Consider the following 22,749-nt stretch of genomic DNA (forward strand, 5'->3'; position numbering starts at 1 on the left):
GAATTAAGGTCTTATATTTATATCAATAAGTAATGCTAGAACCATATTACTACTGCTCAGCATAGTTTAAGGGTAAGAAATAAATAGTTAGCAAAAAATTCGTAATTAAATGTTTAACTATCTCTAGATTTTAAGCATGTGTATTAATATCATGCGCATTGCTAGCTAATAATTAAAATATTTTTTTTTTTTAGTTTTATTTAGCAAGTTCCATGGTATTTGTGACCAATCTTACAAGACATCCAAAAATGTGGTAAATTTTCCTTGAAAATTTATTTCTATTAATAATACAGGGTGCGGCATAACTGTCTCCCTATTTTTAACCTTCCCTCGTAATGCCATGCGGCGTCCCAGAATAGTGGGGGTACCGCCACTAAGAGCCGTATGGGAAACAGTTTTGTTTAAACATGTTTTAGTTTGAACCAACGCACAGCGCGTATTCGCCGTGGAAGTGTACCTCCGCGAAAATCGGTCAGTTATTGCTGCGCAACGAGCGTTCCGAATAAGGTTCCAAATTGCGCGAAATGAAGGAGTCTCGGACCGAAAATCAATTGTGTTGTGTGTCAAAAATTTCAGAGAAACTGGATCTGTTATTAAAAAAGGAGGTGGACGGCCACGGACAGCTCGAACACCCGAAAACATCGAGACTGTGAGACGCTCATTTTTACGGTCACCTAGACGTTCTGCACGGAGATACGCAGCTGCCCTTTGTTTATCTGACCGCACTATGCGAGGAATTCTTCACAAGGATCTTCGTTGTCATTCATACAAGATGATTTTGGCACAGAAATTATCAGAATGTGATTGGAACAATCGACGTGCTGCATGTGAAATTATGCTTCAAAATTTACCTCAGGGCGCAGTTTTTTTTAGTGACGAGGCACATTTTTACTTGTCTGGCTGGGTAAACAAGCAAAACTTTCGGTATCCGAGAGAGATACACGAGAAGCCTCTACATAGTGAGAAAGTGACAGTTTGGTGCGCCGTGTCTGAAATGGGGATAATCGGCCCTTACTTTTTTGAAAAAGAAAATCACGCTGTTATTGTCAATTCGGAACGCTATATAGCGATGATTCACAATTTTTTCGCCCCAGCCTTTGCAGGACTCAATGTGCAAGATGCCTGGTTTCAGCAACATGGAGCAGCAGCTCACACATCTCGAGCTTCAATGCAAGTATTGATAGAAATGTTCTCCGGACGTTTGCTCTCCCTCAGAGGCGATATTTCTTGGCCTGCACGCTCGCCCGACCTAACGCCCTGCGACTTCTTTCTGTGGGGTTACCTAAAAGCTAAAGTCTTCAAACATCGTCCAACGACTATTAGACAACTAAAGGATGCAATCCGCCTGGAAATTCGCAGAATACCTCAAGAAATGCTTGCAAGAGTTATGCGAAACTTCAGAAGTCGCTTGCACCAGTGCTTCGATAATGGTGGACGGCACTTGCCAGATATTCTCTTTGAAACTACATAAGACAAAAATGTTTTAGTTGTACTTTTAAAATAAATAAATAAATTTTTTGTAATTCAAATAACATTTCTTTTATTAAGCCTTAAAAACAGGGAGACAATTATGCCGCAACCTGTATCTTTACAGTTTTAAAATAAATGTAAATTTTATTCTCGTTCCATTTCGATTAATTTTTTTTTCTAAACAAAGAAGGAATGGATTAAATTAAAAAAAAATAAGTGAAATATTTTTTTCTAAATTAATTCTTAATATTTATATTGAAAAGTTAGTACGTATTAACAAACAATACTTCAAGTATTGTTTGTTAATGTTTAGAATTTGTGTATGTGTTAAGTAACTCAAGTGTGATGATGGCAAGAACACTTACCGTAATGCATCAGTCCTGAAATTAGAGGATTAGCATTTTATTTGTGGAGAAAAGACTTCTTCGACTAACTTTTCAATATTATATTGACTCCACTTCAAAATGGACTTCTTCCTTAATATCTTAATATTTATATTTTAAAATTTAATCATTCTTTTAAAAATACCAAAAGAACATAAACACCATAAAATATAGCCATTAAAGCTTCTTTTCACGGCGATTAGGATAGCAGCCCCGAACGAATAACGTAAAACAGCAGCGCATAAATAGCCATATCTGGAGTTTGAAACCAAAATCATTGGATCGAAAACCCTTTATGTATAGCTATCACGTGTTTAGTTTATGGGTTCAGTTTGAACATTTATAACTAAAACCTAACCGAGGGATACAGCAATGAAATCTTTCTGGAATTTGGCGATTTCCACGGGCAATAGTTTTCATCGCTTTGATTTATATTCGCTCGGGCGAGACTTATATTCATACCAGGATGTTTAAACCACTCTCTTTGAAATTTTATTTGTATTAAATAAAACACTGAAATATTTTTATAAAATAATATTGATTTTTTTCATCTCACTGCTTTATCCCATATTCCCTAACTGAGACGTCATTAGAATATAAACGTAAGTCGAATTCCCAAGCGTGATTATTTCCTTCTATCCCTAACTGACATTGATGGGGCTTCGTTGTTGCATGGGCAAGATGAAACCTGATAAAATCTGAGTGGGATAAATGAAGGGTTGATATAACGAAAATTTCACAATCGGTTGATTCATTCAAGGGGTCGTTTCAATGGTGGTCTCAGCTTGCTGTATAATTAAAATTGTATTCCTTGTATTAAATTCAATTTATGTTTATCATTGTAGTTATTAACTTAAATATAAATAATAGGAATACCTGTGTTGCTTTTTAGTGCCACGGAAAATAGGATTCATGTAATGTTATGAAAAATAATGAAAGAAAGTGTGTTAATAATACAAGAGAGTGGAAGAAAAAGAGCAGATCTCGATTTTTAACCTTCTCTAGAGGCACCCAATGGCTATGCGATTATACGTTAAAGTCATTGGAATTGCAAAAAACTCATCTGTGAGATCAATAAGGGATAAGTGGATATTAAAATGGTGGACCATTGCAGATCGAGATGAGATTAGATAAGGCACAAAAGAAAAAGGAAATGTGAAGGAGAAAAAAGGAAATGTGAAATAATTAAGTATGAACAAGCATTAAAAGAATGAGGACAAGAATGGATGCTAGATAAGAAAGAACGAAAAACGTTTTTATTATGAACAGAAATAGGTAGTTGAAACTATAGTTGATAGTAATTATTTATTTCCTTTAAAAACCGAGTAGTTGCCTGTATTAAGGGACACAACCAGAGCAAGGATAATTAGGCAGTTGCTTCTCTAGCTAAAGAGGTTGACGCTTGCCACTAAGCACTGAGCCTGTAATGAATTTGATTATGTCGAAAATCAGAGAGATAATCAAACTACACTCTGATAGTTTTGTTAAATTAGAATGAATCAATGAATCTTCAAAACATCTTTTTTTGGCAAAGAAACATGTTAACTTTTATATGAGACTATAATTATTTAAAGTTATATATGTATCCAAAATATTTAAATTTTAGTAAAGCCTATAACTACTCAATTTCTTGAAAACGGTTCGACTTAAACTCATCAGTTTTTAACTAGAATTAAAATTATATGAGTTTCTATTGTTATTAAGATTGTTTTAAAAGTTGTAATAATATCCTATAATTATTTTGGAAACTGCCTAAGACTTCTATGATCAAAAAATTATTAAACAAAAAATTGTTATATATTAATTATTATTTCGCAACTTTGCCATTACTTATCTGACCCTGTATTTTTACAGCTTCTCAGAGCTCAACGAGAACATTCGTATATGATTTAACACTAATAATTATAAACCTATTAAATAATTACGATCATTTAAGGCACCTCATGTCCCAGATATTTTAAATTTTTAAACACACATCATAATTTTCTAGGTATTTAAAGTAAAATAGTCGAAACATATGAAATTTTATAAAAACTAAATTATCGATTATGAAAACTTATTAAAGGCATATTAAAATTCTTCAAATAAAATTTACATACTAACTGGCAAGTAATTTTTGCTAAGTTGCCAGAATTACTTTTGCTTAAGCACCCTTTGTAGGAGCCGAGTGTCCTAGAGCTCATTTTATTGTAATTAGTTCTAAGGAAGCCAAATCGAGCAGTTCGTATGCTAACGTAGAAAATATGTAGTCTAGGTCTGGAAACAGCCAAGAGATAAGAATAGCAATTAATTGTCTGGAAGGTATTTGAAATCTTGATTATTCGAAAATGTGATATATGCATAAATATTTTGTTTACGCAGACATAAATTTCAAGTCCATTTATTATTGTTGCAGACTATGTACTTGGCGGAAGCCCCAGGGCGTCTGTGTTTCCTGTCAGATCACCGATGGCTCCTCAACCTGCGAATGCAAATAACCAACACAGGTAAGTGTAAGAGAAGTTGAAGCTTTGCACGTCAGCTCAGGGTAAATAAGCAAGAAAAATTATTGTTAGTAATTTAATTCATACCAACGTATATTAATAATGTTTTTTTTCTGTATAAATTGCCGTTGGTGTCCGAAAGGTTAATCAGGTACAATATTTTTTTTGATTAGAGTGATGATGCATTGAACAAAATCAAGTCTTCTATTGCTGACATTTCGGCATATAGTTATTTTATCCTAAGTGTTCCAAAAGCGCAAGAAAAGTGATGCTATTTAAGATGACAAATTAAGAAACAAAAGTTCAGGAAAACTATCTTCTTATTTTAGTTTTACTGGCTTAAAAATTCTTAGAAAATATTCTTAGGCCAGGTACTCTTCAATTCAAAGTAAGTAAAAGTAATTTATTTGCCATAAAGAATCAATATATTGCTAGAAACAAAATAAAGAAAATATACTTAATATTTTAAATTATATGGTTTCTTGGCAAAAAGGTCTGTTCCGCGATTTTCAGCAACCGTTTACCTTTAGTTACTGACAAAAGAAATCGAAAGTAGGATAAATCCAACAAAAGTTTTTTTATTAGTCAACCTAAAGTTAACTAATAAGAAAACTAAAAAAAAAAACAACAAAAAAATATCATCAAACTAAATAAATTATTACAGAAATACCAACAACAGACTTGCACCAGTGTGCGCTAAAAGTTAATATAAGTAATTTTCCTATAATAATTAATTATGGACTAGAGGTTAGAAACAATGAATGGTAAAAGACTGAATGGAAGATCCAGAAAATATTTAATAATAATTACTTATATGTATTTTAAATCAAAAGGCGAATGCATGCACCTATATTGGTAGAAGAAAAACAAAGAGCGGAAAAACCAAAGACAAATATAAAACAAAAATGTATGTACATATTAGTTACGGGCTTATAGTTGAGTCTGCAGGAGTCTTAGTTTTAAGCATCCCTTTTAAAGAAAGTCTTATGCATGTGTTTTGTAATTTTTTTTTTTTTAATACAGGGTGTTAAAAAATTTGGGGTAAATATTTTAAGAGTGTATTATTGGAGTCAAAATAAGACTTTTTTCCTATAGACATGTTTCCGAAAATACTTTCCTTAAGAACTACCGCTCGCACAATTTGCTTAAAGAAAATCGATTAATTGGAATACTATCTACAGTTATACATTAAATCTTTTAAAAATGTGCAAGTTGTTTTTGTGTGTTTTTTGACCACTCTTGACATTTTACGTCTCAAAAATGGTGTAAGTTCAGATTCAGGGGAGGGCTTACCCTTATGATGGATCATATCTTAGGTTTCCGATAAGAATTTTGAAAATCTAGAACACCGTCCAGATAGCCATAAAAAATCTAAAATTATCGTTTCTTGCATTTTTTCGATACAATTAATTTGATTCAGAAAAAAATTTAAAGGAATCACGTCCTACTTCAGTTTTTCTAATTTGATAGTTTCATGCTCCTCTTTTGTTTATCAGCGATTTTCTCAAAAACGGTTAATTGTGTCAAATAAATGCAAGAAACCAAAATTTTAGATTTTTTGATAGCTAACTAGATGGTGTTGGTAGATTTTTAATTTTATTATCGAAAACATAAGATAGGGGCTATCAGAAGGGTAAGCTATTCCGAATTGTCCTCTAAAATTGGATTTACACCATTGTTGGGAAAGTAAAAAGGGTACCCAAAAAACAGGGACTTGCAAATTTTGAGGAGATTGGACACATAACTGTACGCAGGGTTCCAGATAATTGATTTTCATCAATTAATTTGTGCGGGCTGTATCTTTGAGAGAAAGGCTTTTAGAACATATGTTTATAGGAAACAAAGTCTTATTTTAACTCCAGTAATACGCTCTAAAAATATGTGCACCAAATTTTGTAACACTTTGTATAAACTTGTTATAGTATACCACATCCCCGTAATTAAATAATGATAAAATTAGGGTATCACAAAGAAAGTATTTTATTTTTGAAAGTAAGCAGTTTTTTAGATGATATATATTTTTAAGCAATAGTAAACTGTTTTTAATTTATTGTTGATGTACGTTATAAACTTTGTTATTTTGTCGATAATTGAAGGGGTCAGAAACCAAGAAATCCAAGTCGAGTTTTTTTTTAATATCGAGTTAAGTGCAGAAATCAAAACTTAATATATACATTTACTTGGTGGCAAAGAGATCCAAGCATAAAACAAGTCTTAATGGCTCCATGTATCAATAAGAAAATATACTACTTACCACATCTTAACAGTTGTTTAGAGCTAAACGGGGCCAAGTATAGTTGGATCCATTTGCAGGCAAGGAAACTTACATTCTGTTGATTACTAACGATTTTGTCAGTGTCAGTTGTACTAAAATCGTGAAAAATAGTGATCGAAGTGCATTTTTAATTTCAAAGTGCTTACATCAGACGATAAAAGAGGTAAGAAGTTATTATAGCAAAAAAAATTTCTATTTAAAATAAAAATTAAGATATATATTTTATGATATTAATTTTTTACGGTTATGATAATACAAATCGAGTTTTCTTTTCATTATAGCGTCACAAATTCATATGGAACTAAGAACATAATCATAATAATTGCATTTTCATTATTATTTAAATACCTACAACAGATTTTAATAAAATGACTCTTTTTCAGAGCCATTCTCCGACAACTCTGATATAGATGGAGACTATGTTCCAAGTAGCAGTGGTGGCGATGATGCTGAAGTGCAAAACTTGAATGAAGCTGGGAATATGAAGTCCAGAAAAAGGGTTCGTAAAACTGCGACATGGAAAAGAAATTGTTCAAAAATTCTAAGAAACAGTGGTCAGGAATACGTTGGTCGCAAGGGTGAACTGCATCATACAAAATCTATTAAGACTTATGACCATACATGCAGATACAAGTGTACAGAAAATTTTACGGAGGAAGTTAGAAACACAATTTTTACTGATTATTGGAATCTTGGAAACAAAACTAATGGATGGGATCTACAGAGCACCTTTATTGCATCATGCATACAAAATAATGCTCAAAAAATGCACCGTCTAAAAATCACCAGACAAAAGAGTATTAGCACTGTGATAAAACTTCAAAATAAACGTGTATGCAAAGACTTTATTCTGAGAAGTCTAGATATTAGCCGCAAACGGTTTTATAACGTCACAAAGAAAAAGAAGGAGTCTGGAGTCATCCAAACGGATCAAAAGGGAAGACATGTCCCTAGCAATAAAATAGACGATGAGTCTTTAAACTTAGCAAAACAGCATATAAACTCATTCCCAAAATTTGTCGTTATACTAGAAAAGACAATCCGAATCGCAAGTATTTGTCTCCCGAATTAAATCTAACAAAAATGTGTAAGCTATACAAAGAATTTTGTCACGAAAAAGAAGCCCGACCATTAAAGCTGAGCAAATACCGCGACATTTTTAATACCCATTTTAACTTAGCTTTTCACCGACCATATTCAGACACATGTTCAAAGTGTGACACGTTCATTACTCAGAAAAATTCTTATGATCCAGAATCTGAAGAGGGCTCCCGCATTGCCAGAGAATATGATCGTCATCTACGTCAAGCTGAAGCAGCCAAAAATTTAAAAAACGCCGCCAAGGACAGCAAGACAGTGTCCAGAAAAACGTGCTATTTGTTTTGATCTACAAAAAACCTTACCCACTCCGCATTTGACATGCAGCAAAGTATATTAGTTGCACCAGCTATGGACGTACAATCTAGGAATCCACGATTTATTATCCGGAATTGGTAATATGTACATGTGGCATGAAGGTGAATGGTCGAAAGGTTCCCAAGAAGTCATGACATGTTTGCTGAAGTATATTGAAAGTTTACCAAAACCAGTGACCCACATCGATGCATTCAGTGATAACTGTGGTGGTCAAAACAAGAACAAGAACATAATATAATTTTGGATATATATTGTGCAATTCACACATAACGAAAGTGTTGACCACCGTTTTTTGGTTTCAGGACATTCCTTTATGGAATGCGATCAAGATTTTGCCATTATTGAAAAAGCAAAGAGACGGCTAACTCACGTTTTTACTCCCGACAATTGGGTTAATTTTATAGCAGGAGTCAGTAGAAAATTTATTGTAGTAAAAATGCAGCCTGAGGATTTTAAATCTATATCTCCCATGGACAACATCATGAAATCAAATCTTACAGGAATAAGTAAAATGCAATGGCTACATTTCAAAAAAAAGTATTCAATGAAACTTTTTTATAAAGAAGTTTATAATAGTGATTTTCCTTTTCAAGAAATGGATCTTTCTAAAAAAACTGCCTTGCGTGGTAGACCTTCAAAAATTCTTCTACCTGCTCTATATGATAGTCCTTCAAAAATAAAATTAGCAAAATTCAATAACTTGATGCAGCTTCTACCATATGTATCACCAATACACCATGATTTCTATAAGTCGTTGAATCCAGGACAGACGTTGAATGCAGGCAATCAAACAAACGGGCGAAACGTTGAAGATTATACTCTCGGTGACATGGTTAAATCGGATGATGATTATTATTAATACAAAACCTTCTGTAACTATTTTTTATTAAAGTCTATTCTATTATTTGAGAATTTTTATTACCTATCGAGTTACCTATCTACAAAAATAAATGATTATGTGGCATTTTTTCAAAATTGTTACAACACCCGTGTACCATAGTACGGCCCTGTGAATAAAATAAAGCCCAAACATTTTCAAAATCTATCCTAAATTATAAGTATAAGCAAAACAAAAAAATTGCAATACATAACTCATGCATTTTAGGGTTCAAGATTTTTTAATAAGTAAAAATATTTAAAATTGAAATTTCTCAATATTTACGTTTTGGTACTTGGACCCCTTGGCTTCTGACCCCCTCAATTATGCTCAGGGTTCATTATTTAAGATAAATCAAATTTTGCAGGTGCTCCCTTGTTTCTTTACTTGAGCTTATAAGAATTGCCTGGGATTTCGTTGCATTGATGTTAAGACTATGATCGTTGACATAATTAAATATTCTATTTGAATCTTGATTTATTTTAAAGTTATATTCTGCTAGATCTATACGGTTCATTAACATATAGAGTTGCGAATCGTCTGCATATTGTTGTAGTGTGCTATAATAAAGACAACTATGCATGTCTGCTTCATAAATCTAAACTAAAAGAGGAGATAGAATTGGTCCTTGTACATCGCCTTTTGTTATTGGTTCGTACTTTAATTTGTTTACCCCAGATTCACTTGTTACATAAGACCCTCTATTAAGCAAGAAATTTGAAAAAAGTTTATTACGGGTTGAGAAAAAATTAAAGTAGCTATTGCAGTCTCGCAAGCAGCGTTTTGTGATTCAAGATGTCAAATGCTTTACTAAAGTCTAGCATTAAGTGGAGTGTTAATGTTGTTATGTTTAATGTTGTTAACGACTTTGACCAAACACGATGACGTACTAAACTGCGTTTTAAAGGCCGACTGACAGCTTGGGATTATTTTAAATTTTTCTGAGAAGTCACTAATTTGTTTGGAGATACATTTTTCAATAACTTCTAATTTGGCCGGTAGTATACTTATAGGTCTAAAATCGTTAAGACTGGCTAGTTCTGCAGTTTTTGGAATCGGCTTAACTATGCTTTTCTTCCACACATCTGGAAATCAAAACTTCGACCTGTATTTTCGTGTTTATTAGAAAGATAGAAATTTATTTTCTCATCACATGTCGTGGCCCCGATATGTGTGTTAAAAAAAAAGGTTCATTCATTTCAGAAGGGTTTTTAAAATTAGTTTCCATATAATTAATAATATTTTCCTTAGTTAATTTTAATTTCTTAGCTACTTGCCAAAGTTCTTTTTTATTTAAATAAAGTTGGGTAAAATAAGCGGTTTTTTCTCTTAATATTGCATGCTTAGTATAATTTTTTAATTCTGCGAATAAACTATATTTGCACTCTCAGATTGCATGAATGCGTACTTTTTAACAAGTGTTTTAAGAGTATGCATTTACAAGAGAGCAAATTATTTGTTTTACTTTCGCATGTGATTCATTATTATTTTAATTTCTCCTAAGGAATCATTAGATATTGGCTGCGAAGATATAAGAAAATGTTGTTTTAATAATATGTTCTTGGGTTTTGCTTAAAATAAATGATTAATGAAAAACTGCGTACTCTTAGCCGTCATTACTCTATATAAGAGAGTTTGAGATGCAATTATTGTCAAGAAATTTTTTTGAAAGCCTTCTATGAAAGTTTAAATTTTTCGAGATTTTCCAGTATAGATAATTTAAGGCTTAAATAAATATGAAAGTATTCAACATGCCAATCAAAAAATATAATATAAAGAAGCAATTGTATCTTTTTAAATCAATAAATACAATACAAACACTACTAAAAGTCCCATTAATTTACGTAAGACTAATATTGTCATTTGTGTTTCATTTATTAGTACTTTATATTAATATTTAATTTTAATTTAATATAAACGGGAGCTTCAATATAAATGATTGATGAGTCTAATATGTAGACACATGTCCAAAATATCTAAATAGTATTATTGAAGGCAGATATATTGTAAGTATTTTTATTGGAATAAAGATATTTGCTTAGGGAATTGATCCAGCGGTGTTGCAGCCATGCAGTTGCATACCTATATTTGGTAACCAAATATAGGTATGCAAAGGCAACATGTTGATGGTCAAAGACAGTTACCAGCTATTGGTATGACACATAATACTATGAAAATCAGAGACTAATGAAAGCCCTTTATTTCTGATAATCAGTGTCACTGCTAAAATAAGAGGGAATAGGTTTTATAAAAATAATTTTTATGCCAGAGGTCCTGTTATCGAAATCGTGCAAGGTAATTAGGGATATACTACGATATTAAGGTATACTAAGATAAATTTTTGTGTTTATGATAAATTAAAATTAAATTGCTGAAATATTTTGCGTTTATTTTAGTGCTTTTTTAACAGTTTGGATAGGCAATTTTTAATTTGGGCATTGAATGGAATGTTTTTATTGATCTGCGACACAATGTGTGATAAAACAATACTGTGTCAAAAACTTTTATTATTAACTTTTATCAAAGAATTTGGCTGTAGGGAAGTCTCTAAATGTTTTTAGCAAAATAGCCATAATTCATACTATTGGCCTCAGTAGTAGTTTTTTCATAAAAAAAATTATTCATCAAATTCTCGTTGTCATTAAATTTATTGCTTAATTTATTATTATATTATGTTTAATTTTTTTATTTTATCGGATTTTCGTAGATTTAAGCAGATTATTTCTGTTAAATCTATTTGAGTAGAAATCCTATGTTTGAGGATAGGTACCACTAATTTAATAAATTTAATATAGACATGTCATTAATTTATGATAAACTTTTTAACATAAATTATATTTAGATTCCAGGGACAATCTTGTTTGACCAATATTTCTCAAATAATTTTACTTTTTGCTTCCCTTTTTTATATTTTTACGGGTTTTTTAAAAAGTAGTACTTTTCCTGATTCTTGGGAATTAAGATCACGTATCATAGAGAGATATTTCTCAAGTAAAGAATGATTGGCCAGTAGGCCAAGTATATTAAGCTATTCAAGAGAAAAGTTAGCACAGAATACTGACAACTGTGGTAAGCCAAGGATGTCAACTGTCACCTCTTTCATTTAACCTCCACTCTGACGATACCTTTAGGAGAGCGCTGGATGGAGTTCATAGTGAAATAAAAGCCAATAAAGAAAATATAAACTTAACAACATTCGATTCGCCGATGACACCAAATAAGTTCTCCTAATATTTCTAGCAGATAATATTTTGAATTATCAATGGGTAATTAACAATACATCGGTCATTCTCTACTAAATTTATTTAAAAATTATTGATCTGACATGTTTTGGACATATAACATGTCCATCATTAGGGATAACCAATTAAGGGGTTCCGTCAATATATCTTATAGATAGTGCCTCAATAAGGTTAAAAGGTTAAAACGACTAAAAATTAATAAAAATATCATATTTTTAAGATACATGAGAATGGGACCAAACCTGGATCTACAAAAACTTAAAAATCACATCATTACGACAAACAAGAACTGAGAACAAAAAATTTTATCCCTGATGATGGACATGTTATATGTCTGAAACATGTCGGATTATTAATATTTAAATAAATTTAGTGGAGGATGACCAAAATATTTTTAGTCACCCATTGACCTATTAACTTCACTTTAAAAATGGACTTCTTCTTCAAGTTTGAATTATGTTTCACATTATAGGATACCCAATGTTGAATTTTATGAACTGTATTCCGAAAGTTGGTAAAAGGCCAAAAGGTCTAGAGCAGCACTTAATTGTAAAACTTATTCCAAACTTCCACAACTTAAGGGAACCAGAACATTATAGCCATATAAATATGCTTCCAGCGATAAAAAAGATAGTTAAATTAATTATTTATGAAGAGTTAGTAGAATTATGTACTTAAAATAAGATAATTAATAAAAATCTATGATACAATTGCTTTTGCATATTTAGAAGCATATGAGGGATGATGGCCAGACCATTGCAGTTATACGAGCCTTCAAATGTCTAGAAAGGCTTTTATTATAATTAAAACAACTAAGTATTAATGGAACAGTCTTATCCTTTTTGATTCTTACTTAGCTAATAGATATCAAATGCTTAAGTGTTAATACGTTTGATCTTAGAAATGTGAAATGGTTTGTGGGGTTCCATAGGGAATGACCCTTGGAACACTGTTGTGTGCCTCATATATCAATCACACATCAACCTTAATACATTGCCAAATAAATCAATTTGCTTTTGATTTATATTAAATAGTCAGCTATATTTAAATGATTATGATTTATAGTCATTGGTAAGTTGGGCAAAAAAATTGGAGCTTTGTCTCATTTCAGGTACAAGCTATCTTGCCGAATAAAAAGAAATTAATTTTTAACAACTTAAAGTCACATTTTGACTACTGTGGATCACTGCTCTATTTCGAAAATGAAACATATAAATAAGTTTTAAGTAATACAAAACATAGCTATACGAACTATTTTAAATTGTAGTAAGTGTGAACCAAAAATAAACATAGTGAAATTAAAATTGGCTAAATATAAAACAAAGTTTTGAATATCGACTGGTTCTTTTATCTACTTATAAAATAGCGCTAAGTTTTCTACCTACATATTTGCAGGATTTTTTAAAAATAAAATAACTATGAATTTTATAGTTATCAGGCAAGGTAATAACACAACTTTCATATTACCACTGTAAGAATGTCTTTAGCCGCTTTTGCTCTGTCGTTATACAATATGCTGCCAAATGACCTAAAATTGGAATCTTTGAAAAAAAAAACCTTATTCAGTTAATGGTTAATATTAAGAATAAGAGTTCATCAGGTTGGGATGGGTTTTCTCTTAGAATATTTTCTGCTTTACCTCTTATTGCTTTGCAAGTCTTGGCCAAGTCAATTGACTTTTCATTTATGTCTGGATTTTTCCCAGAGTGCTTAAAAAGGTCAATAACACAGATATAACTAGCTAACGCATTGCATAACGCATTGCGTTAGCTAGTTATATCTGTGGCAATAATGATTCCTCTTTACAAGGGTGGCGATCGCCACTGTCCTTAAGACCTATTATACCTTTATACCTGTCCCTAGCTTTAGACCTATAGCGTTATTGCCTACTTCAGCCAAGATAGTGGAACGGCTCGTTAAGGTGAGGATGGTTTCATTTTTGAATAGGTTTGGCCTATTGTGTCTTCAGCAGTTTGGCTTTTGTGAGTCTGTGAGCACAAATGGTGCCATCTTTAGCTTTCTAGAGCACCTGTACAACCGACTGAATGTCGGTGAAGTTGCAGCAGCAGTATTCTGTGACTTGTCCAAGGCATTTGACTGCGTGAGTCACAGAGTGCTGCTAATGAAACTGGAGCTCTTTGGTTTCAGAGGAACTGCCCTTGAGTGGTTTCGTTCCTACTTATCAAATCATGTCCAGGCTGTCAAAGTTAATGGTGATATCTCTAGGGAACTTAATATAAATGTGGGTGTTCCGCAAGGATCAGTACTTGCTCCTCTACTTTTTCTCATTTATGTGAACGATCTAGCACAACTGCAGGTAACTGGCAAATTTACATTGTTTGCCGATGATACCACCACGACTCTGATGTTTCTCAAATGGAGGCCAATATATGTGCAGATTTGTTAAAAATTAAAGACTGGTGTGATGCAAATTTTTTGACACTTAATGTTTCTAAAACAAATATCCTTAATTTTAAATGTAATACAAATGATACATGTTTGAATAATGGAAGCCATCACCATGCTACCGTTCAGTAAGTTTTTGGGTCTTTCCAAAGACAAGTTCCTTAGATTTGAGGGTCATATTGTGAATGTATGTAGAAAAGTCTCATTAGGCTGCTACGCCCTAAGGGTTATTGCCAACATTCTTAATGTCTCCATCGCCAGATCTGCATACTTCGCGATGATCGAGTCGCACCTTCGATATGGAATTTGCTTTTGGGGTTTATGCTCAAATTCACTTTTTTATTCAGTGTCTGTATTCCAGAAAAGGGCCATTAGATATCTATGTGGGGCCAAGCCTCGTGACTCATGTCGCCCGCATTTGTAAGTCATAATATCTTAACCCTGTTTTGTATTTTTATTTTGGAAACAGTTTGCTTAGTTTTTAGAAAATATAAACAGGAACTCCACTTAAGAAGCCACTGTAATACGCGATAAAATTATTTGTTAAGGCTACCCATTCCTCATTTTGAACTTGTCCGTAGCTCTATCATATATGAAGGTAAAAAGCTGTTTAATTAACTTCCACTAAAAATAAGACAACTTAAGACTGAAAAAAGCCTACTTATAAGTACAGTCCTAATGTACAGTCTTTGTCTTAGGCTTTGTCTACAACTTCTATGTTTATGTTGACAATAAAGCATTTTTTGAGTTTGAGTTTGATTATAGAAAAACATTTATTGGATTTCAAATAGTTATGTTCTTAGTTACAATACAGATCTGTGTGGACTTTTGATGGTGGTATGATGATGAAGATTCTGTAGTTTCTGTATGTAGGCTTTGTTGTGTTAAGTATATTATTGCCCATTAAATTTAACTAAAAGTTTTTATGATTGAAAATTGGAATTCTTTAAAATCTATACTGTATAACAATTTATCTATTTCTTATTATATCACAATATTAAAATTAAAATTGATTTGGGACAGTAATCTTTAAATATTTGTTTGTAATAGATTAAAAATTAAAATTTCGTTTAAATGAGGACCTAAGATTTTTCTTGTTATTAAGTTTTTTATTATTGGTCTTTTTCCAAATAAACGATTATTATTACTACTGTTACCAGCTACTCACCATGCCTGAGATATGCAGATGTCAATTGATCATACAGTGACCTGTTAGCACTTCATTCAGGTCTGCTAAAATCCTTCTGCGCCGGGACAACAATCACGCTATCATAACTTCAGTTGCATTTAATAGAAGCTCTTTGGCCTGCCGACAACTGCTATTTATACTGCCAAGGGTATGGAAAATGCGTCTCTTATTTAGTCTAAGGTAGGGCTCGGAGCTGATTGATAGCAGAAACGCTTCGATCTTAGTGAATTCATGTGCCTGCTCATACCCTCTACTCCACTGTATCCCACTGAATCCAAACATTAGGACTACCTTCTTCCTACCCAAAGTTTACACCGCATCTCTGTACTCTTGGTACTTGTCCTATGAGCTTTATTGGTCTGTAAGGCAGCCGGAATGTCAGAGTAATTATTTTTATTTCTGGGCCCTCGTTAAGTTCTTCTGTTGTAGCCACCTCCAGAATGGCACACACTTCTGCTTGAGAGACCGTCAAATATATTTTAAGTGTGAAAGTTTGTCCTTGATTGGTCTCGCCTCGATACAGTCCGTCTCCTGAGAGTCCTGTGTGGGCAAGTCTTGAACCGTATGAGCATTATACTTGCAAATTCTTCCTAGATCGAGCCTTTGTGTTTAACCATCTTGCCCTGTTTCTTATGCCAGCCCTAAGGATGTTGGATTATAAAAAATTCATAAAAAAATAATAGGATAGGCTGAGCCTCAGATCATTTTATACCATAGGAGATAACTGATTCGACTAATGATTTATAGACCTACAATACTTGACTTAAATGATTTCTGCATTTTCATAAGCTGCATCTCAGGTTTCTTTTTCAAGCATGATTACAGTATCATCGGCGCAACTAAGCATCAGATCAGGGCCGTTTCTGTCTAACAATTAATATAGATCGTAAATAATGTTCCGTTTCAATTCCACTTATGACCCTTAACACACATCATACTCTACTAAGCAAGATGAACTAACTTTGTCTGTTTGTTTTTTATTCTAAATTAATATGTTGGATTTTTGAAATAGGATATGCAGATCATAGGACTTACCTTTTTTCACAATTTATAAACTTTATCCAGTAGAACAGAATACCCTATAGTATCAGAGATCTTGTAACTAGTAGTATGTAAATCAAGAAAAATTAGTAGGCATTTATAATCTCGCTTAAGGCCTCTTGATATGTTTTACTTTGCCCTAACTTTAGCATATTCAGTAGGGAGGTCCTCAGTAATTCTCTTTTTTGACAAAAGTAAGTATTTTGATTTTCTGTTATCGGTTTACACTAAAATCTTTTAGATAGCAGTTCTATGTTTACATGTTTTGATTTACCGCTTTAATTGTAATTTAGTTTAAATTAATTACATTTATTAATTATAAAAAACGGACTAATTTTGGACACTAAGTATAGTCAACATTATCTATAGCCACTCTTCCGAGCCCAGAATATTAGCTATCTATGCGATATATCTGAGACTGCTTCTTCGTGGTAAGAGAAATCAATTCAAGTTTTTGTTTGACTTTCACATCTATGATGTAACTGAAATTACTAAAAAATCATTAAAGTTTATTATATTCTATTGAGATTTTTTCTGAATATAATATTGATTTGGGAAAAATTATTGAATTTTATAAACATTTATAATAATTCTTGAACTTTTTGCATATTTTTATTTAAAAAAAAAATAAAAGTTTTTTTAATGTTTGTCTAGTTTATGCAAAATATTATTGGCCCACGTATTGCCTTTATTTTACCGGGTATATTATATCCTGTATAATTTATAAGCATTCTTAAAAAATATATAACAGAATATTAAAATATGGGCTTATTTTCCCCTTATAATAACATAGAGAGAAACCTGAGGCATATAATAAAGACCGCTCTGTTGTTTTATTACTCGTTTTTAAATTTGAGAAAACAAACGTTACAAATATGCGCCGTTCCCACGCTCTGTTGTCAGCCTGTAATATAATAATATTGTAGCTTAAATAAATATTTAAAAAAAACTGTGCCTGCTTGCTGATTCATTTGTTATTAATCAACAACAGGATATTTTACGGAAGGTTTTATAAATACTAATATTATCAGTTTTAAAAGTAAAAAGTAATAATTATAAGGTCCTTAGTTACTTTAAATTATAAATATCGGTATATCATATATATGAATTTAAATTTTGTAAATCATTTAGAAAGATAAGATATTTCTAGGGCCAATTAGAAAATATACGAATAAAATCTTTTATCTTGTCATCCATCTATGAGATCTTAATCAGAACTAAATGTTTGTAAACGTTGTCTTATTTTAAGCTTTAAAAAAATATTGTACACGTGGTTTAGAACAAGACGTAGTTAAGTAATTTCTATAATATTCATAAATAAAAAGGATAAACATATATTTGATGTCCCTTATCTATAATTTATTATATGGCCTGTAGTTTTTTTTGTACGTTTTTACATTTTGTAGTTAATAATAAAAGTACTGAAATGACCTCAGTAATCTATACCTTACTACAAAAAGATCAATGATTTTCCTAACAAATAATTGCCAATTTTATAATAATATCCACTTATGATCCTAAGTGTTTTTATTACGTATTTTATAGTAAAAATAGATGCAATACATAAATTTAAAATTAAATATTTATTTAAAGTCAATTTCTAGTGTTTTTTCTACATTAATTAGGTTTTATTTAAATAAAAAAAATTGTCTAATATAATTTATTTATATTTAAATAATTAGCGAAATTTTATATTTGAAGTTTTTTCAAGTTGAAGTTTTGGGTCATTTCGGACTAAATTTTAATACTTCATTACGCAATTGTTGCTGCCACTGGTATTTCATTAGGCTCTGTTCACACAGTTATCAAACCTCATAAATTTCATTCATTTAAAATGAAAATATTGCAAGAGTTAACCGAAGACGATTTCGATAGGCGAGTTGAGTTTTGTGAAAAAATGACTGAAGCGATTAATGATAATACTATACATGTAAAGAATATTTGCTTCAGTGATGAATGCACATTTTATCTAAATGGATTTGTTAATAAACATAACTGTAGATATTGGAGCAATGAAAATCCTCATGCATTTGTTGAGGGGCATACCCAGTACCCTCAAAAAATTAATGTATGGGCAGGCATTTTAGGAAATAAAGTAATTGGGCCATTATTTAGTAACGGAAATTAAAATGTAGACATTTATTTGGATATGTTGGAAAATACCATCAATCCGCTTATCACTGAATCCATTGAAAACCAAATCGATGATGATGGAAACCCTATACCTGATGAGCTTGAAATATATTTCCAGCCAGAGGGCGCTCCTCCTCACTATGTTCTTCCCATTCGGCAATGGCTAGACGACGAGTTTCCAGATAAATGGATAGGGCGAAGGGGGCCTATAGAATGGCCTGCTAGATCTCCTGATATAACGCCGTTAGACTTTTTTCTATGGGGTCATTTGAAATCTATTGTGTTTACTCTCCGACCTGAAAGTTTGGATGAACTTGGTCAACGCATCATGGACAGCTGCCATGATATCCCACAACATGTTTTTGAAAATGTCAGGAATTTGAACATCGCCTATGTCATTGTTTGGCCAAAAACGCGCAACATTTTTAACATTTATTAAAATAAAAACTGATGTTTTCATGTTTTTGTTTCCTATCTGAACAAATTAAGATAAACAAAGATTTTTCTACTTTTCTCGAAAACGAATCGACTGATTTAAAAAAATCAAACATCAAAATAAAAGACCTTTTAAATAAGCTATTACTCGATATTCCTTGCCATTTAAAATTTTTAAGGGGATGACTCTGGGGGGCAATGGGTGAAAGGGGGTGAAGTAATTTTAGGTTAGAAAGTTATCTCTCTTGACAAACCCTTTGACGTATTTCGGCGTTTTTTTTTAAACAGTGCTTTTCGATAAATCTGTGGTGGGAAGTTTTCAAATGAACACCCTGTATAGTACATTGCATAATATTGGCAATATCAGTTTTAAATTAACTTTTAGCCTAATTGAGTGAAGTAATTATAAACATTCAAATAAACCTAATATTTTTCACCTTTTTTTTTTTGCTCAAAAAAAGCAATGTTGGCAATTTTTGGATATAAAGACTAGTTTCAATTTTAGTTAAGGTATCAATTACGGGTCAAATAATAAGCCAAAAGTCTGCGTTTCTTTTTAAAGCTCTCACATGATCCAGACAGCAATAGTTAACTTAAAGCTAAGTTACTACCTGAATTAGAACCCTTCCTAAAAAAGAGTATTCACGAGGATTGTGGTAATCCGTAACCTTTATACGCGCAAGCCGGTCTCTTTCTTAAAAGATCGTGCCAATTATCTAGTGCCTCTGATTTGCTTGCTCAGTAAATATATGTAGTTAATTAATTGGTCATTAGCTCGAAGCTATTGTCTATTTCGACTTAATTCCTTCGTTTCTCTTTCTCGGTGTCCGTCTCGAAGTCTGGGGCATAGTGCCGGTATATCTGAAAATTTTTTCCAGCTACCGCTAGTGCTCTTAGCATTAAAGTCCTCATGAACCTATCGAACTCAATCAATCAACAACGTAGCTAACTCAATTTGATAATATCCTTTAAGCTAAATAATAAATATAGCAATGAAGATGAAATTCCAGTGAACATTATAAAAACAAAACCATTCGTCTTTTTGTAAAAGATATCTCAATTTCGATAAGGCTATTGCATATCACTCTAGCAATTAGCACCCCATTATCCTCCTTTCTAATTTTATGAATGTATGTGAAATGAAATATGCTTAAGACATATGGTATTTGCAACATCTCTTTTTGCTGCGATACAACTGCAATCTTTCAATTTACTGAAAACATCTTGGAATATGCAGAGCCTTTGATTTTATGAATTAATTTAATGCAAGCCAACTTTTACGCAATTCATTATTGCTATGCTCAAAATAAATTTATCTTTAACAGTGCCATATATTGAGCATGCATCTGACCAAGTTAACATAAATAGCTTTAAAAATATTTCAGATTACTCGATTTGTCTTTTTTTCGTATGCCTCTCATAGATCGACGCTGTTAGAGAAAACCCATAATATACGTGTTAAAATGCCTAGTAGACTTAGATGTATCAAAGAAGTTATTTTTATTATGTGTCCCATTAAAAATAATTATTGCTGCAGTCATTCTAATATGCAAAATAAAGAAAAATATAAAGGACGAAAATTGCAGATAATAAGATTTCCTTTATTTTGTATCCTGTGGAGCTATACCACAAGGAAAACAACTATATATATAAACGTTGGTCGTCCGAAATTTATAAAATAAAGCTTCATTAGTTGTTTAGTCGGGACGTCGATCAAAGTTTATTATATGAATTATAAAATATTGAAGAAGATGATATTTTAGAAGGGTTGTAGAAGGGTTTGACTAAAATCTAAAAGTACTCGAGCGTTTAAGTCTTTGTTGAAAATGTTTAAGTACAATATATTTAGGACCTCCTCTGATCTTACAGAAAATTATTAAAATGTGTTCTATTTTTTAACATTCTTGGTAGGTATTTTTAACTCCAACAATACGCTCTTAAAATGTTGAACTAAATTTTATAACACCCTGTATATTAAGTACATACTATATGTCTTAGTAGTATATATACCTGTTGCAAATTTCTTGCGTAAGGTTTGTATAGGGTTATATTTTAACTAAAATTCTATAATACAATAATACATATAATACATATTTTTTATATAGGATGGCCCACCAAAAAAAATCATTAATCCATTTGTGCCCAATGCCCCCAGTAAGATAACATGTTTATTATATTTTGTATATAATAACATTATATTTTAGTTATCATGGTAAAGTTTGAAACAAATTTTAGGATGCAATGCAATGTTACACTTTTCGCAGATGAATTGACTTTTTTTCCACATAGGGCACATCGGCGGTAGGTTTCATTGTATACTATCAGACGCCCAATATTATCGAATCTTACATCATGTAATGGTCGAGGCATTCTGGTTTTTCCTTGCAGGGGTTTAGTACCAAAACTTTTCAAAAAACTTAGCGATATGTATCGTCGAAACGCCAATAAACTAACAGAGTCAGGATGATTTGTTTTCAATTTTCGCATACGTAACCAAGCATTCACAACAGCTACATCTAATAAATATAAGGCTAGTGGTCAATACCATTTCCTTTGTCGAAATCTTTGTCTCGATCTATAAGCCGCAACAAGACCATCTACTGTTGGTGGTGTGGTTTGTCCACACCACCCATATATTTATTATAGTTGGCAACTATTTTCGGCTGAGAAACGGTCTTCTTAGATCAGGTGACCCTGTCCCAACGAAGTGTGTTAGTTACTTCAGTGGTTTCAAAATTGGAAGCAACAGAAACAACTTTAATATCTTTCCATTGTACGAGCATGCTGGTGTCATTTCGATAATACTTATAGCTTTCCCTTTGCTGATTATTCCATTCCTTCTTAGTTTGTACCGGACATTTCTCTAAACGATTATCTCTTATTGCTTTTTTATTTTTATTAATTATTATGCCTGTGGCACAATAATTGTTTTTCGATAAATAGTCAAAGAGAGGAAGGCTGGTAAAGTAATTATCCATAAAAATTTTATAACACTTACCTGAAGGTAATTCCACTTGCTTGTTTTGATTTTTTCCGGTATAAATCTCAAAACCATACATGTATCCGCTACTCGAACAAATAGCTTAATTTTTGTAGCCAAATCTTATGGGTTTACCCCGAATGTATTGCTTGGCATAATGTTTTCCATAATATGGCACCATGCTCTCGTCAATGGATAAATGCTCATCAAAGCTCTTGTGTGTTCTAAAATTCAGGTTTAGATGATCTATCAAGGGTCTCAATTTATAAAGCCAGTCGTCTTGAGGTAATTTTGAATTGTCATTAAAGTGAATATACTTTAGTAGAGTCTCAAACCGATTTCGACGCATGCTGTTTTATAATATTTTTGGGATATCTTCTTCACTGGACCAATAGAGTCTTCTGTTTGGATATTTTCCA

At 32.0% G+C, this 22,749-nt stretch overlaps 1 protein-coding gene across 4 annotated transcripts in view; it reads left to right on the plus strand.

The window, feature by feature from the left end:
- LOC126738818 (teneurin-a) overlaps positions 1-22,749 on the plus strand; it is a 1,182,227-nt gene that overhangs the window by 388,316 nt on the left and 771,162 nt on the right. For all 4 annotated transcript variants that reach the window (XM_050444260.1, XM_050444261.1, XM_050444262.1 and 1 more), the window contains one exon: positions 4,249-4,339. In XM_050444260.1, the coding sequence (XP_050300217.1) occupies positions 4,249-4,339 (91 nt within the window). The remainder of the gene's footprint in view (positions 1-4,248; positions 4,340-22,749) is intronic.

This window comes from Anthonomus grandis, chromosome 7 (assembly GCF_022605725.1).
Source record: "Anthonomus grandis grandis chromosome 7, icAntGran1.3, whole genome shotgun sequence".
Lineage (NCBI taxonomy): Eukaryota > Metazoa > Arthropoda > Insecta > Coleoptera > Curculionidae > Anthonomus > Anthonomus grandis.